The sequence below is a fragment of the Chionomys nivalis genome, chromosome 2, assembly GCF_950005125.1.
Source record: "Chionomys nivalis chromosome 2, mChiNiv1.1, whole genome shotgun sequence".
NCBI lineage: Eukaryota > Metazoa > Chordata > Mammalia > Rodentia > Cricetidae > Chionomys > Chionomys nivalis.
The window spans coordinates 37,962,381-37,979,679 of record NC_080087.1 but is presented as its reverse complement, the minus strand read 5'-3'; the positions used below and the strand labels follow the sequence as shown (position 1 = coordinate 37,979,679).

The 17,299-nt window shown below is 36.4% G+C and overlaps 1 protein-coding gene across 2 annotated transcripts in view; it reads left to right on the top strand.

The window, feature by feature from the left end:
• Positions 1-17,299, top strand: part of Lama2 (laminin subunit alpha 2) — a 603,732-nt gene that overhangs the window by 417,698 nt on the left and 168,735 nt on the right. For both annotated transcript variants that reach the window (XM_057755686.1, XM_057755676.1), the window contains exons 28-29: positions 1,616-1,733; positions 9,593-9,727. In XM_057755686.1, the coding sequence (XP_057611669.1) occupies positions 1,616-1,733; positions 9,593-9,727 (253 nt within the window). The remainder of the gene's footprint in view (positions 1-1,615; positions 1,734-9,592; positions 9,728-17,299) is intronic.

Sequence of the window (17,299 nt, the reverse complement as noted above, 5' to 3'; positions counted from 1 at the left end):
TTCTTGCATGCAGGTGGACATTTCGAAATAAAATAAAATAAAATAAAAGACATTGGAATCCTGACAAAAGTTTAAAAACTTGAGAATGACCCCAACCCTGGAAAATATAATTCATCATCTTTATTGTTGCAGGAGCCGTAGCAGTGTTTGAAACAGAATTTAAGAGTTACATGTGTAGTTTGAAGGAAGTAACTTCTAAAACTCAACACCCACTTAAACGGAAGCCATATCCAGACACAAGCAAAGCTATTACACTTCTATCCACCTCACCTCTCTAACCTTTCACCCACATGTGAGCTCCTCTAATCACCTGGGAAACATTTGTGTAGAACTATTTATTGTTGCCAGCATTCGGAGTCTCTAGAATTTTAAACACTGCTATCTTATACACAGGCACACAAGAGAAGGAAGGTCAGATGATGCATGTATCTTCCTGAGGTAGCTATGGAGTCCCACTGGGGTTCAGTAGCGAGAAGGCTGCTCAGATAAGCAACAAGTTTTTCTTTTATAGAGAGGAGTGGTTGTTTATAGCTCATAACCATTGTGCTACTCTAACGAGGAGAAAGCAAAATCTACATTTTAGTCCAAGATTGGTTTCATAAAGGCTCCCAAGAGTAGATCAAAATGCTCGTGACACCAGCATGGGCATTCATAATTCAATAAAACTTACCTATGCTTGTTATAAAGTTTATCATTAAACCTCCTTAAGCTACTGGAGGTGCCTTTTATTGAGGCAAAACCATTCAGTGTTTCACTTAAAAGTTTATTTGCAGAACATTTTCGTGTTGCAGTTAGTCAGTCATGAAATAGTTAGGGTTTATGGACTGCATATATATTTTAACACGTAATTTCAAATAATTGAAAAGGTACCAGTGGATTCACTGGGGATATATTATTTTCTTTCTCACCAATAGGATGGGTGAATTAAGTCACTTGAAGGATTTAGCTAAATGAAGCTAATAAAGTATTAATTTGGAGAGCTCTTTATCCTCTTAAAGATCAGGGTTAGCTCATGTTCTGCATTGTTTTCTAGTAGGCTGTCCAAAGTTCTTGAAAGGACACCCAGAGGCTCCAGAGGAAGAAAGTAGTAAATTAAAAGCAATTTCACTTGTGACTACAGGAGCTGTTTTAAGAGAGAGTGACCTTGGGTTGCCTGTTTGAATGAATATAAATGTCTAATTAATTGGCCATGTCTGCATGAAACTACTCCCATTTTAAAAACTGGGGGAGGGGGGGTAAAAAAATCTTTATAATAACTTCTCAACAGGACAGCTGACATCCAATCTACTAAACTCCTTAGGATTTATGTGGATATTTTCCTAATACATAATCTCAGACTTACAGGAAATAAAAATATAGTAATCAGATGTGGTAACTGAGCCCCTGGAATCTAAGCAGCTTCAAAACAGTGTAGTTATTAGCTTGATGGCCCCTTTCTACAATGTATAATATCACCTTGCCTTGATAAATATATGTATTCTGGTTCATTGAAAACAAGAAAGCAAAAGAATTTCTCTATATGGCAGAAATCCTGGGAGGTTCTTCCTTAAGGCTTGAGTCGTTCTGAGAGGCTGTATGTGGCTGTGTGATCATGGACTCTGCTCTCTGCTTCTAGCATTTCTGAAATCTCTATGGAAGTAGCTGAACCAGGACACGTAACTGCAGCAAGCCCACCAGCACACTTGATAGAAAGATGTGACTGCCCTCCCGGCTATACAGGAATGTCCTGTGAGGTAAGCCAGCCGTCACCAACTTGCTTAAGCTCAGCTCCCTTCCAGAGTCAAAAGGGAGTCCTTCCCAAACCCCCTTTGCACTTGACTTCCATACTCTTAGTCTGTGTACTTGATTCTTCACATGCAGCATGTAACACGGGGGCAACATGATAATGAATCTTTACCTTGTAAAGAATCACAACAGCAGGGAAATAGCTGATAAAATAAAAACGAAGAGATTTGTAAGCGAGGTCACATTTGGGGGATGAGAGTGTTTCAAAAGACTGGTCTGTTATAACTCACATATCGTCTTGGCAACATTTCTGAGCAGTTAGAGGCATTTAAACTTCAGTGATTATAAGATATGGTTATATCTGTTTTGAGAGTGTTTTTATATAGAACAGACAAAATTTCTGCACTAAATAACAAGCTGTTACATTCAACATAGTCTTCTCAAAGGGACATAAATTTATTCCAACAATGCTATTATCATTCAGTCACTACAATTTTAAAAACATTTCTTTTTTTGATAGGATATTCCTTCGAATACTATCTGGTAGTGTAATCAATTTCTACAAATATTAAGTTGTAAAAGGAATACCACAATTTAGGAAAGTTGGGAGAGATAAGGAACTGGGCTGGATTTGAACCTAAACTTTATCATGGTCTAGTGCCTGCATAGGCTTCTCAACCTCTTTAGGCTAGACATGGTAAACACTCAACTCTCTGAGTAACTAATGATATCACATCTGGTTTTCCACATCTGGCCTTCTGTAGAGCCCTAGTTTAATGCCTGTCCTTAAAGAGTGTTCTGGCACTTGCTGCACCCCAAATTCTTTCTCATTAGTCACATTAGTTGGTGCTGTTTTGTAGGGGAGACCCAGCCAATCAGGGGGCGGGGTCCCCCAAGGATATTTTTTACTTATAAAGATTGCGGGCGTGCTCCCAGCCGCCCCTTCTGCTTTCCTGTTCTCCGCTGGAACTTCGGTTCTGTGAGTCTTTCCCTAATTAAAGCTGAACATTTTATTATAATTTCCGTCTTCCGTTCATTTACGCAGCGACACTGTCTGCATGGTAGCTGGATATCATTGATGTCTCTTCCTCCTACAGCTTAAGAATCTTATGAAGATTGTATGAGCTGTGAACCTAACACACATATCATTGATTTGTAGTCAATGTTACTCATTAAGAGTTGTTGCTACGACACATAAACTAATTATAGGTCCATGTACTGATACTATTAGTACAAATAGTTTAGTCCTCTTATTTTGTAAATAACGATCTGGAAGTTTTGTTGAGAATGGCATGCATGACTCCAAGTCAAAGTTAAAATACATCTTGGAAATACTGAATATGGGTTGATGAGATGCACTGCCAAGCTTCAAAACCTGACTTTCTTCAATTCCCTGGACTAGTATGGTGAAAGGAAAGAGCAAACTTCCTTAGGTTGCCCTTCGACTTCCATGCACTCATTGTGTTATGCACCTACCAAAGCACATAGACACAAATTAATGAATAAATAAGTGAATGTAATTAAAGTATCGAATACATGTTTCTTAAGAATGAAATGGATGTGCAAAGAACATTAGAAGTTGAATATTGTGATTCCTACCTCACTCCACCACTTCAAGCACTTTGGCTGATTTATTGCTGATCCTAGGGTTTTTGCAGAGAGAATCATCTCAAGGATTAATATAAAAGAAAATTCATGGAAGAAAATCCAATTGTAAACTCAGTGCTGTTCGACTTAGCCACCACTATATAGCTCCATACTGTTCAAATAACAACTTCATAGGGTGACTGAAATGCCTTGAAGTAGCTCCATCCTCTGCTTAAAAGGTGATATTCATTGTAATAAGTCAATTTTATATCATAAATAGACAAATAACCCATCTCTTTCTTAAGTATTAGTTTCCCTTGTGCATCTATTTTTTTTTTATTTTTATCAAGCTCTTCATTTTTCTCTGTTCACTTCCCTGTCTCTCCCCTCCCCTTCAACCCTCTCCCAAGGTCCCCATGCTCCCAATTTACCCAGGAGATCTTGTCTTTTTCTAGTTCCCATGTAGATTTGTGCATCTATTTTTACATACTGCAAACTGTTACACTTATCTACATAAGCCTTCCAAACATATACAGTATATGGCTGGAAAATGAGTCAACGTACACATAAAAAATGGACAAACCTTTAGTAAGCATGAAAGATGAAAGCATACAGGACAGAGAGAACTTTCAATTTTTCTAAAAAGATAGAATTTTGTTTCATTATGTGACTGCATTGCTGGAAAACTGTGTGACCTTGGCCAAATCCCTTAACTGTCACAGAGCTCATTATTATTATATATAGTTACTGTTATGTAGTTACCTGAGCTATAAGGTTGGCATTCTGAAAGTTCTAACTCACTAAGGTAATTTTCCTATAGGAAATATTCAGAATTAAGATTGACCTTCAAGTATCTTGAGAAAAAAGATGCTATGTCCTCCATTTCTCTCCATATATTTAATATTAGTCTCTTCATTTTTCAACAAAAAATATTGGAAGATCATGAAAATATTTCAGTATAAACTACATACCTCTACATACTTTGTGTTCAATGCTTGTATTGGGATTTAGAGGCTTTTAAAAGGAGTAAAACACACTTTAGCATTGATTTTATGACTTGCCATTATCTGAAAACATGAATTAAAACAAACTAAATCAAGGAAAATGAAAGAAACTAAGAAAAACCTAGAATGTATCTGCATAAGCGTGTGTGCCCACAGCTTTGTCTGTGTCCTGTGAGCTCCACTCAGGATCCAATTTACAGACACTGTTCACAGTGAGGATTTAGTGGGGAGATTATGGAGATAAAAGCTGGTCTCTCATAATAAGATACCTGACATGTTCTCCACATCCCGTTGCCTCTAATCCATTATACATCTTATTTATAATTCATTTTGATTCTAAAGTGTAATTACCCAGGCATAAAATCTAATCGTCAAAGCAAGAGCTAAGCACAGTTTTGAAATAATCCACCCCATTCCAGTAACATATGCTTTGGGTTATGAATACACAAAATGGTTCCTTTACAACAACTTCACCAACTGTGTGGAATTTGATAGATATTTACATTGGGTAGCTATTCATTTCTATTTTTAGACAAAAAGAGATTGCATGATGGCAGAGTCGAGTATTATCATTTAAAGTACAGTTGGTTATGAAGATACTACACTTTTGCCTTATACTTGGAGTGGCAGGACACTATAGTTCTGTTCATCACAATTTCCAGTGTTTAAAATACCTAATTATTATGATTTATGATCGACAGTGGGAACTAGATTTCTTTTAGAAGTCAAATGAAAGCGCACTCTGCTTGCATTACAGCTGTTTACAGAACCACTCTGCTTAGCCTGCTTTCCACATTAGCTTAGGAGAAGATTACGGCCTAAACTTAAATTCAGTTTATGTTACATGCAGACACCATTTTCTATGATATTTAAGCATTGGCTTTATGACACTCTGCAATGACATCATGGAGATCAGAAGTTTGAATATGATGATGTCTAGTTGATATGTTGATAGTTCCAGTCTCTTAACTCCTCATGGCAGGCCTTATTTTAGTTAGGCTTCTGGATCACAGATGAATGATCTTGTGCTGGGATTTGGTAAATCAGGACCTGTCAGTTTGGGCAATGGAAATTTTAAATCCCCAATGTATACTTATTAGAAAGTCATAAAATTCAAAATTCATAATGTAGAAAAAGACTTGTCCCCTTCCGCATGCGTACTTCCTTTGAGGGGTCTGTCAAGTTGGTAGCATGACCTGTGGGAGAGAGACCCAAAGACTGTGTACATGCAGGCTTGTCCTCCTTAATGGTGGAAACATAAGCGAGAACTGTGTCCCTAGGGAATTCCAACCCTGTGTAAGCATCATGGCATGCCTGTACACGCAGCAAGATGACAACCGTTCTTTTCCTGTACAAAGTAGCCTGGGAGGCCACTATTGTGTGGGTGGTGTATAGTTGACTGAAGCATTATTTTGTGGCCCATGGTTATCCCTCCAAACATTAAGGGATATGTTATGGATAGATGGTGTGTGTTGCCTTTTTTTCCCCCTGAGAAACTTAGAACAATCATGACTGGCCTTTATTTTTAGTTTATTCTTAGCCACAACATCTAAATTTTATCTAGGACAGGGCACTTATGTTAATTTTATGGAAAGCATTAAATTGTGGATTAAATGATCCTTGTAACATCCCTCTACAAAAAGAAAACTGGATTTGTTACATACTTACTCTATCTGCATAATCAATCTCAAACACATTTCACAGCCTACCTATACCAACACCATAGTATTATTTTTGATCTCCATGTTCCCAGTGGGGAAACTACGGCCCAGGCAGGGAAAGGAACTTGCCCAGCATTACACAGCTATGCAGTAGCCAAGCTGTCATTTGAATCGAAATAAACTTATTTCCAAAAATATAAATTAACTTATATTCAAATATTATGATATAAAAGATCCATGCGTTTCAGGAAAGGAAACAGAGACCAGTAGTACTCAAAGTACTATGTGTAATAGAGTGTAATATGGGTCAGAATAAAAACTCAGGCTTTGTTGGCTTATGTGCAAAGGTCATTCAGAGATCCACTGCAGAGTGTCTTCTCTGGCACCTGCAGTGATCTATTTCCCTTGTCTTCCAGGAGAGAGGAATATGCTGAGCAGCCCCGAGACATGCTGGCTCATTGCTCTTCTTTCGCTCTATTGGCTCTACTGCCTGACATTTTTCTACAAATCTGATTCCAATATTTTGGAGAAATGCCATATTATGAAAGGAAAGATAAAAAGAGGACAGAAGAAAATTGAGTTTTGCCTAATTTAAAGACATGGGAAGAGATTCTTGGAAGAATTTTAACTGTAAGAGGGAGAAAATCTAACAAAATGAAGTTTGAGGAAGTTTGTTGCTTTTCTTCAGGTTCTAAAAGAACTTTTAATGAAAATTTAAAAATAGTTCTTTTTCTGTCCTAATTGAACCTTTCTAATGCTATTGAATTTTGCTTTTTTTTTCAGTGAGGGCAGAAACATTGATATTTTAAAAACACTTTCAAATTGTTTTGTTTTCTTTTTTTGTTTTGTTTTTCTAATGGAAAGAATGAATACAAAAGGATTCAGGAAGAGAGGGGATTGAAAAAATAAATATAATGTGTTCTTTTAAACATTCTTTGATGTTCCAATTCTTACAATGAAAAATAGTCTTCTTTTCTTTGTCAAGTAATACAGCCCATCAGAATACAGTATTAAACTGTTAAGAAGAAACTTTAGATTTCAACTAAACACCTACTGATTTGTGGAATGAGGAAGCCACATCACAAAGACAATAACTGTCCCATACCCTTCACGGAGACTAACTTTGAAACCACAGCTCCCATATTTATTGGGCCCCAGTCCCAAAAAACTCACATAGCCTTTTCAGACACACTTTGAAAAGATGGAATAAAGAGTATGCTTGTGACCCTTGGCCATGACCACTACTTACACCTTCCCCAAAAGTTTTAATCCAGCTCTCTGTCCTTCTCTTTACCAACTCAATTATAATTTCCAGGGGTGGAATCAAGTATCAGAATCTTTCAAAAATTTCCAGAGAGCTGAAAACCAAAGGAAAGGCCTAGAACATTCTTCAGAGAACTCAGTGTGAACTTGGGCTGTGACACCGCTGGATACTTGCTGTTAGCTCAAGAAAGAGTCACAATAAGAAACAATACCTGGTGGACTACAGTACAAACCATCCCAGGATTATCAATACATTTCTACCCGGGACACTGAACTTAATTTTCTCAGTCAATGAAGTATAAATTTATTTACTTTGTTCTTCAAAGTCATGTTTGTTGTTTGTAGGGATCTAAAATAGATCTTAGAAATTCCTCGCAATTTTCATAGTTTTCATGCTATGCACAGTATACAAACACACAGGCAAACCCTGAGCAAATAAACCAACAAAATAACAATATTTAGAAAGATATTTAAACGTGAGATTCATGTAAATAAAATGCAAATTTATGCAAGCCAGTATAGTAACAGTTCGCAGCAGTCTATACCGTGCACCATTTTGAGGTAGGAAGGAGAGGCGCATGTGTGTGCTTGCAGTGTGTGGAGACTTCTTTGTGCGTGTTCTCACGTGTGTCAGTGCATATGACTGTAGGGGAGATGCACTTAGATTGCGCAGTTGAAACGGGGGTTCTCACTAACTCAAAGCTCACAGCTTTTGGTTAATCCGTGGCTGCCACACCCTCCATGTTCATGAGTTCAACTGATCCACATTCCTGTTCTCATACCTAGGTGATTAGTACTTTGCCCAATAAGACACCTTTTCTGTCCCTGGGTCACCATCTCAGTCCCCTGTACACTACCTCCCAGCCCCTGTGTGTCATTTCCCCATCCCCTCGTGTGACGCCTCCATCTCTCAGCACCCATGTGTGCCATCTCTCAGCACCCATGTGCCACTTCCACAGCCCCTGTGCATCATCCCCCTCTTTTAAACACACCGACAATTGTTCCTTGAGTTACACTTCGGTGAATTCTTCCGCAGTAATTTCTATTCTTTTTCTGTAACAATGATGAAAATTAGCCTCAATTGTCAATAACATGATTACATGTTTTCAATATATATATATTTGTATACACCATGAGATCGAAGACGGGCAAAGTTTGTGTTTTGTTTTGTATTTGTTTATTTGTGTGTTGACTACTAGATTCGGTCTTCCTTTAGTTTGCTCAAATTTGAAGACATTAAATCTCATCAGAATTTGTTATAGGCTAATAAAAGCCAAGAGACTTTTAATTAAGTGCTTAATTGAGGTACACAGTCAACAAATCAAAACAAACACCAACAGAGTACTGAGTATTGATTCTTTTTCTCCTTCTGTGGGATTTCTGTATATTTTAGCCTGGGCTGCTTAGGCCACATCAAAAGCATGTACAAGCATTAGGAAGTTCTTGGTAAAACATGTTTGCCTTACTTAGCCAGCTGTCATTCTCTCATCAACAAGAGCAGGGTTTTTAAGGGAAGAAAGAAAATTCTACTAAACCAAGGTGGTAAAACGGCCTCTTTGCAATCCTCAGTGGCATCTGAGAACTGCTGCCTACCCCTTAATCAAAAATCGAACACTGTCTGATGAGTGAAACTATTGAACCTGGAATACAAGGCACTCTCTTCTCACGCCGACACCCTTTTTGCAGAAATCTGGTGATGTTTCTGAAATATTTGTATAACAAACCCTTTAGGAAGATGAAACTCTTGAATTTGCATATGTCAGCTTTGCCAGCATTTTTCTGTGGGTTTTTGGAGTTTTATTGCAAAATGAGAAAATACAAATCGGGAGAAGATAAATTTTATGAATGACCTAATGGTCGCAAGATACATAGATATTTTGTTATTTTGATTTTCTTCTTTTTGTAATCTTTAAACCATATTGATTAAACAATGCACCTAGGAAATTTTTATTATTTTGCTTTGCTGAATTTCTTTGGACATTTGCCAGTTATCCATCAAGCACAGAGAAGTGTGCTTTTGACTGTTGAGGACACTGGAGTTGTCTCGTTAGATCATATGACAATGTAAGTTAAAAAAAACCTCACAATAAAAAGACACTTTCATGCCTTCTCGGGCTAAAGACATAAGATGCAAATGAAAGCTTTTCCTCTGCTAAAATCTGGCTACTTAGGGTTTGCCTGCATCTGAGAACAGAAGGACCTAGCAGCATTATGTAAGTGGTGCTTCCCAAATTCACATACAAACATGGAGGGATGTGGATCAAGGTCATCTTTAAAACCACTGGAGACCTTCAGTATGGATGAAGCAACAGTGCCACTGTGGCTTTCCTAATTGCTTTCCTTTTCTTCTAGACATGTGCACCAGGTTTTTACCGGTTGCGTTCTGAGCCAGGTGGCCGAACTCCTGGACCAACTTTAGGAACCTGTGTTCCCTGTCAGTGTAATGGACACAGCAGCCAGTGTGATCCTGAGACCTCAGTATGCCAGGTAGGCACCTGCAGCTTCATGGACAAGACCTGAGCCCTCACTCCTCTTTCCAAATTCGCAGGTCCTCCACTCAGCGGCCGTTTCATCTGCAGGAAGTTTGACTGTGTGCTTGAAAGAGAACACGCCAGGGGGAAGTGTGCTTACCATGTTTGTCATTTTAAGATGCAATGAAAAAATTATGATGGAGAAAGCTCAGTTCTTCTCAAAAAAATGAGAAGAATAGCAGCTTAGGACACAGGAGAATGCATGGGTCAAAAATTAGGTCTTGAGTTATTTCATAATTATAAGCAAGAGTAGTTTTGTTATAGAAACTGGAAACGATACCAAATTTTTACAGAATTTGGATAGTGGAGAGCTTGTGGTATATGTGAGGTCTTGACTTCTATTTGCAGTGTTTCAAATAAAAGAGAAAGGAGTGAAATGACTGAGGAAGAGAGGGAAGGAGGGACGGAGGGACGGAGGGAGGAGAGAGGGAGGGAGGGAGAGAGGAGGGGGAGGAGAGGGAGGGAGGGGGGAGAGGGAGAGAGGGAGGGAGGGAGAAAGCGAGGGAGGGAGGAGAGAGGGAGGGAGGGAGGGAGGGAGAAAGGGAGGGAGGGAGGAGAGAGGGAGGGAGCTAGGTGGGGAGTTGAAAAGAAAGGAAGCATTACAAAAAGTAAGTTTCTCCAAATTCAACCTAAGACAGAATGTTAATATCATAAATATTTCCCACTAATTTTGTCTGTTTAAGAGTTTTATAGTCTGCTTTTTACATGTGCCTATCACCAACGTCTTTAAATCCATTGATGGTATATGCTGTATTTATCTATTTCTCACTTAACTGAGGCTGTTCTCAGCGTTGCATCTTCCTAATGACGCCCAGAACCTAGAACCACCCTTTACTTTTGAACCATCAGGAGTTCTCTGCCATTTGCACTTGGATTTCAAGTTCTTCTGTCATTGCTGATTCCCTAAAGTTGAATCACTTCATAGCTCTGAACATCTATTTGCCCCCTCTTTTTTTTTCTAGTCTTCTGAAATATGATTACTGAGCTTGTAGTGATTGCTTGATCCCATTCTGTCTTTTACCTCTTACTCTGACTCTTTCCCTTACATTGGAAGACTTAATCTTTTCTGGAAAAGACCAACTCTGAGGCTAGAGATGTCACTCATGGGAGAGCACTTGCACAGCATGCTTGCAGCCTTGTGTTCAATCTCTAGGCATTGGGAAGGCAAAACCATGTCTTCTTTGGGCATTCCTGAGCTCACATCTTCCTTCCTTTCAAGAGCACCCTTGTTAGTCCCCTATAACATCTACATCATCATTTAAAACAGGACAAAACACACTTTTTGTCTCTTCTTCTTTCTAACAACCACTCCATCCATCATCAAAGAATTTTCTATGCCCTGTTAATAGTTTTCCTCAGCCTATTAGGACTCTGTCACTAAAATCAAGCTCTTACTTTTGGGGCTGTAGTAGAGCTTCAGGATTTACCTTTCCTGTTCTGTCATCAGAGCTGGCTTCCATGGATTTCCCCATTCTTTATGGAAGTCTGAGTTTGGATCATTTGCTAGTCATGGCACTGAGGATTTTCAAACCCTCTGGCTCCTCCTCAGCCCTCCTTATGTTTCTCATTACTCTGATGTCAATACATGGTACAAGTGGGATCTAATGCTAATTACATTTGTTGCCATGTAATCTTATACAGGCACATGAGTCTCAGTACTTATATATTCTGTGATCCTACCATATTTGCTCGAGTCTTACAATTGAACTTTAAATCTTTTCTATCATTCTAGAAGTTTTTGTGGGGTGGGAACGTAATGCTTTTTTCTTTAAGGATATTATAGCAAAGACACATTTTATTGATTAATATTATCTCTTTCTCATGATTTCTAAATATACAATTATTTTTGATATTAAAATCTGCTTAAGACTTTTATTCTACTTGTCTTTTTGTTTTTACTGTAACACTTTGCTTCCCTTCATTTTAGAATGTGTTATGTAGTAAACAAGAATTTTATCATTCTTACCTCTTCTTATTTTCTTAACCAGATGTCCATATGTTCATTCCAGATCCATTTTATTCACTATTTTGATTCATTTTCCAAAATATGTTGCTAGAATTTTGATTAAAATTGCATCAAACTTCTTTATAAGGAATTGCTATATTTATACAGTCCAGTTACATTTTCTCTACCCAGAAATGTTACTCTCTTCTCTCTTCAAATATTTTACATCTTAAAGTAAGTTGTTATGAAATATAGGTTATATATTTTGCATATTAAAATTGAATATATCAATTTTAATTTAACAGTTTAATTTCATTGGTAAGCATTGTAGTTTTGTGTTACCAGTTCATTTACTAATTAGTCTTTATTGAAAAAAACTTTTTTAACATGTTTCTTAACCTATTTGAAATTCAACCATTTTTATTTGCAACCTATAAATTTTCAATTATTTATATTTATTTTATCATTATAAATCATTGTTTTCAAATACTTTTAAGTATGTTGTTATTTTTATAAACTATATCTGTAATAACTACTTTATAAATTTTAGAGATTAAAAATTATACAGAAAGTTAAGTAGACAAATAATCAACACCCTATCTAATTCCAGATTTCAATATTAGTGTTGCATTCTTCTATCGTAAAGCTTGGTGGTGGAGGTTAACTTATGAAAATCATTCCTTGTCATATTATGGAACATCTTTCTATTCCTGTATTCTCAGAGATACTCTCTTTCAGTAAAGCAAAGATATTAAAAATACAGCATATATTGATTGTGGAGGGTCAGATAAGAGTAAAGGCAGATTCAAAATGTGATCATGTACAGTTTCATCAACTAAATGATGAATATTGTGGGTAAATTAATAACCAGTGTTAACTATCCTTGAATTCCTGAAATAATTAGTGTTTGCCTTTGATGTCATAGTTTTACTTTCTCCTGTCTGTACATTTCAACAGATAATTTGGGGAAAAGATTTAACTCACAAGTTAAATGTACTGTTCTTCTGTAGCTTTAAAAGATACATTTGATTCATATAATTGATTTGGAATTGCTCATAAATGAGAATTTAATTTCACTTTTCTTAGGATGAAAGTTTCTATCTTCATGCTGTTTTCTTTGTTCAGCTGGGTATTGCAGATAGCTTTCTACCTTAAGAATCCTCAGTGAAAGTCTATTTTCTAAGAATTCCCTAGATGAAGAAAGAAACAAATAAATACTTCCATCAAACATACACAGTTATATAAATTGTTATGACTTGAATTTTTATATTGTCCTTAGGGGCACTTACAAACTTTTGAATTTAGACAACTTTACTTATCTTAGAAACAGGCCTATGAGGCAAACAGGAAACAACTATAATGACCTCATGGTTTAACCAAGGAAGCAGAAGCATACTGAATTCTTTTCTGCTGGGCTCCAGCTTAATGTTAGGCCTGTTATGTTATATATTGCAATGTCCCTAGCTTTGGTAACGTGCCAACCCTCAGCTCCGCTATCTTGCCTCCAATCCCAGTTTCTCCTCTTCATGACTGGATGAGCACAGTCAGTTTCTGTAGCTTTGCTGGTACTTGAGATTCCACATTTATCAAACAGTAGTAGTACCTCCTCAGAGAGTTTTTTTTTAATACAGATTCAATAAAATGCTCAATACACAGCTTAAAAAATAGGTTAGCAGATGGTTGACCGCATAAAAGAGGTTAAATGTGGCTTAGTGGTTAAGTAAAGTTACTGCTCTTAGACTCAAGTTCAGATCCCAGCAATCAAATGGAAGCTAACAACTATTTCTAACTCCAGATCCAGGGGATCCAATGCCATCTTCTGGACTCCATGAGTGCTACAAGCACATAGGGCATATACATACATGCAAGCAAAACACACACACATAAAATAAAAATAAATAAAAAATTTAAAATAAGATTGAAAGCACTATAAATGATAATGACCAGGTTAGTCTTCATTTATAGTCTTGAGCAAACAAGCTCGTAATTAATAAACAATCGAAGCAATCTTTATGTAATTATTATGTCTAGCACTATGCAAGACTTTCTCCCTATCTTAGTTGATTTGGGTGACTGGAACAAAACACCACATCACAAGCTCATTGGCTTATACACAAAAGAAATTATATCTTACAGTTTCAAAATCTGGCATGCCCTTAAGGCATCAACACATTTCGTGTCTGGTGTGCACCTGTTTCCTGATCACAAAGAACACTATCTTTTAGTGTCTTTGCATGTTGGAAGGGAGTATAATAGTGGCTACATACAGAAGATTTTGTAAGGACACAAATCTCAGTCACAAGGGCTCTACCCGAATTATCTAACCACATCTCAAAAGGGACACTTCCCAAGACCATCACATTAGGAGTTAGGACTTCAGCAAAGGATTAAAACAACACAGGCATTCAACAAATTCCAAGCTAAAGCCCCCGAGGAGATGGTATTTAGAGGTGGGCACTTATTTATCCTTTTTATTATTTTTTTTTACTTTTATAAGCAATAAAGTATATATATATATATACTATATAATTATATAGAAACATAAGATTAAACAATTCTGCCAAACACTACTGTATGACTACGCTCTTCCTAATCCCATATGACATTTTCATATTGTTTTTCTAAGAATTGAAGATTAAGACCTATGTGATGTTATACTCCACAGAGGGGAGGTAGTGTGCTAATGTAAGTTAGTAGACGCACATATACAAGGAGTCATGTAGATAAATGGAAAGATACATAGAATGATAAACAATAGATATTCTCACTTCATGCTCACTACAACTATTTTCACTATTATCTCTTCTATTTTTCACAAGGAAATACTGACACACTTTAGCTAACTTATATTTTAAAGGTCATGTAGTTTGCAAAAATATTATTTTGCTCCATTATAATTATAATTTTAGAAAAAAAGAAAAATACAAATTCTCTTCACTAATGTGCTCTATTGTCTAACAAATAATTAGTATCAAATTCAATTATAAGTTCTCACTTTCAGGAAGCAGATATTAATTGAAGGCTATGGTATTTAAGCAATATTGTGAACTGTCTTTAATATATATAGCAACTTTGACAAAATACAGATTATTCATATTTTGTAATAGCTCTAATTATTAATTCTCAGAAAACTCTGCCCCAAAAGTATGAAAATTGTGTTTTATTTCTGCTACAAATTGAAGCGTCTAGAATGAAATGGAGCAAATGCACACTTAGTTGATCAAGGGTTTGGTTTTGAAAGCTCGGGTGACTTATCTGCTGGAGAATGGGCAGAATCCGTAGAAGTCATTAAGAACTCCATGTGAAAAATACTTAAGAAATTATGAAAATAGAAAATGTATTACCAGGCTCAAAAGAAGGTAAACATCTGTCCAGTTTCTCATTCTTTTGTTTGTTTTTGTTTTGTTTAAAAACAAACAAACAAAAAATCCGGAAAAAGATTGATGTTGATATTGATATCTAAGGACTGCTTATTTCTATCAACTTAAATGGAAACCAGTTTTCATCAACTGTAGAAAAATAAAGTGTTCACTGAAGGGGAAAAAAGTTCCTTCACATAGTGAGCATCCAGCCAATTGGGAGGGTTACTACAAACACAAATGACAATGTGCAAGGCCTTAGATTCTTGTACGTTAGTATATTATCACAGTCCAAGGGCAGGATGATGCATCACATCACAAATTCTTTTTTTTAAAAAAAAGTAGTGTTAGCTGGCATGTGCCCAACTATGTGTGTATATATATATATGTGTGTGTGTATATATATATACATATATATAGTGTACTAGTAATATAGGCCACTATATGTATTTCCTGTTTATTCTTATAATACATTAATGAGATAGGTAGTATCATTGTTTCTCTTATAATGTATGAACTGATATGAGAGAATTAATAATTTGCTTAAGTCAAAAACAGTGAGGATGAGATGGCATCTGTTATTTGCATGTTGGGTTGTTTAAATATGCATCCGATTCCTGTTTCATGATATCCCCACAAACAAAGGTAAGAATGAAAGCCACACGTTCACAGCTGATAGATTAATGCTAGCAGGTGACCTTATGACCCACAACTGACAATATGAAATTAGCAGGAAAAAAATTAATTCAGTTCACCTGTTCGTTTGTTCGTATGGCTTTTGCTACTAAGTATTTCCAATATGCCTATCTAATGGTAGGTGCTGGGCTATGAAGATGAGGATGATAGCAGCATATATAATATTAATTTGTATGATCGAGATGTGCTAATTAGACTGTAGATATACTAGGTACCCATACAGGGCATTGCTGCTTGTACAAGTTCCAGAAATGAAGGCCAGAAAGACACTTATGGTGTTTCCAAATCTCAGCAAAACACCTATAATGTTTTAAAAGAAACTCTGAGTAGCTAGGATTGCTAAAGGCTTAGCTTTTAGCAAAAGATTTAGGAAGTAATGGTGTTCTTAGATATTTGAGCATCTTCCCTGGGAGATGGGAATTAGACTTAATCAGCCCAGCTTCAGAAGGCAGAACTCAGATTACTGCCACTAGACAAGAATCAAGCAAATGTTCAGATGGTACTAGAAAAATTCTATTGCTGACAGTCATGTTAGGCGGAGAGACTTCCCTTATGGGGTCTGTGCATTTTGTGGTACCTGAAAAAAAAAAGCTTAGGAAATATCTTTATAGTGTAAGATTATGTTCAGTAACTTCTCACCTTAAGTCTGAAATGCCGCACGATTGGGTTATATTTATTGGCTATGGTAGAAGTCACATGAACCACCTGCAATCCAGCATGTAAGGCAAGCATGCAGAATTTACATATTCCACTGTACTATGGAAGAAACACTAATGTGTGAAGTCTGTAAATGTATTTAAGCTTATTAGGTATTCATAATATATAAATTTCCTTATGCAAAAATTTCTATATAGGAGAAAATATGTGTCAAAGTTTCTAAAGTAGCCATATGATTTATACACTTTGTTTACAAAACTAACCAGGCTGCTTTATTCACTTAACCAAGTATAATGTGTCGGTGTATCTGTGAAGGAATGGAAATTCCAGAGAAGGTTAAATTACACTGGTTTTCTTGGTAAGCAAATAATGTAAAATTGCAGATTGAAGAAAATAAGACCAAAATTTGGGCCTCTGTATTTTTAGTATCAATCATTATATTCAAGCAACTAAGTTCAGTTGTTACTGATATAACTAGATTACATAAAAACACAATTATTTTGTTGCAAAAGACAAAATGCTCAAGACTGTTATTGAATAATTTGTCTTTGGGGCCTATTTATTTTGTAATTATGAAATGTGATCTTCCTACCGTCCCTAGGAAACACATTCCTTCAATGGCTTGTTAGATAATCTGAGACCAAAATGATTTGTTTTGGAATCATTCTCTCTCAGAGTGTTACCATGAAACGTAGAAAGGCTTTGTTTGACTGCAAAAATATGTAGATTATTCTGGATGGCCAAGAAGGAAGGAGTGTGGCGTTTAAATCAGCATCATAATGCAGCAAATCATTTTGTCCTGCTGACCATTTTTCTGTTTTTATTAGATGTGACAACTGTCCTTTTCCATATTAAAAATCTTGACCCATCT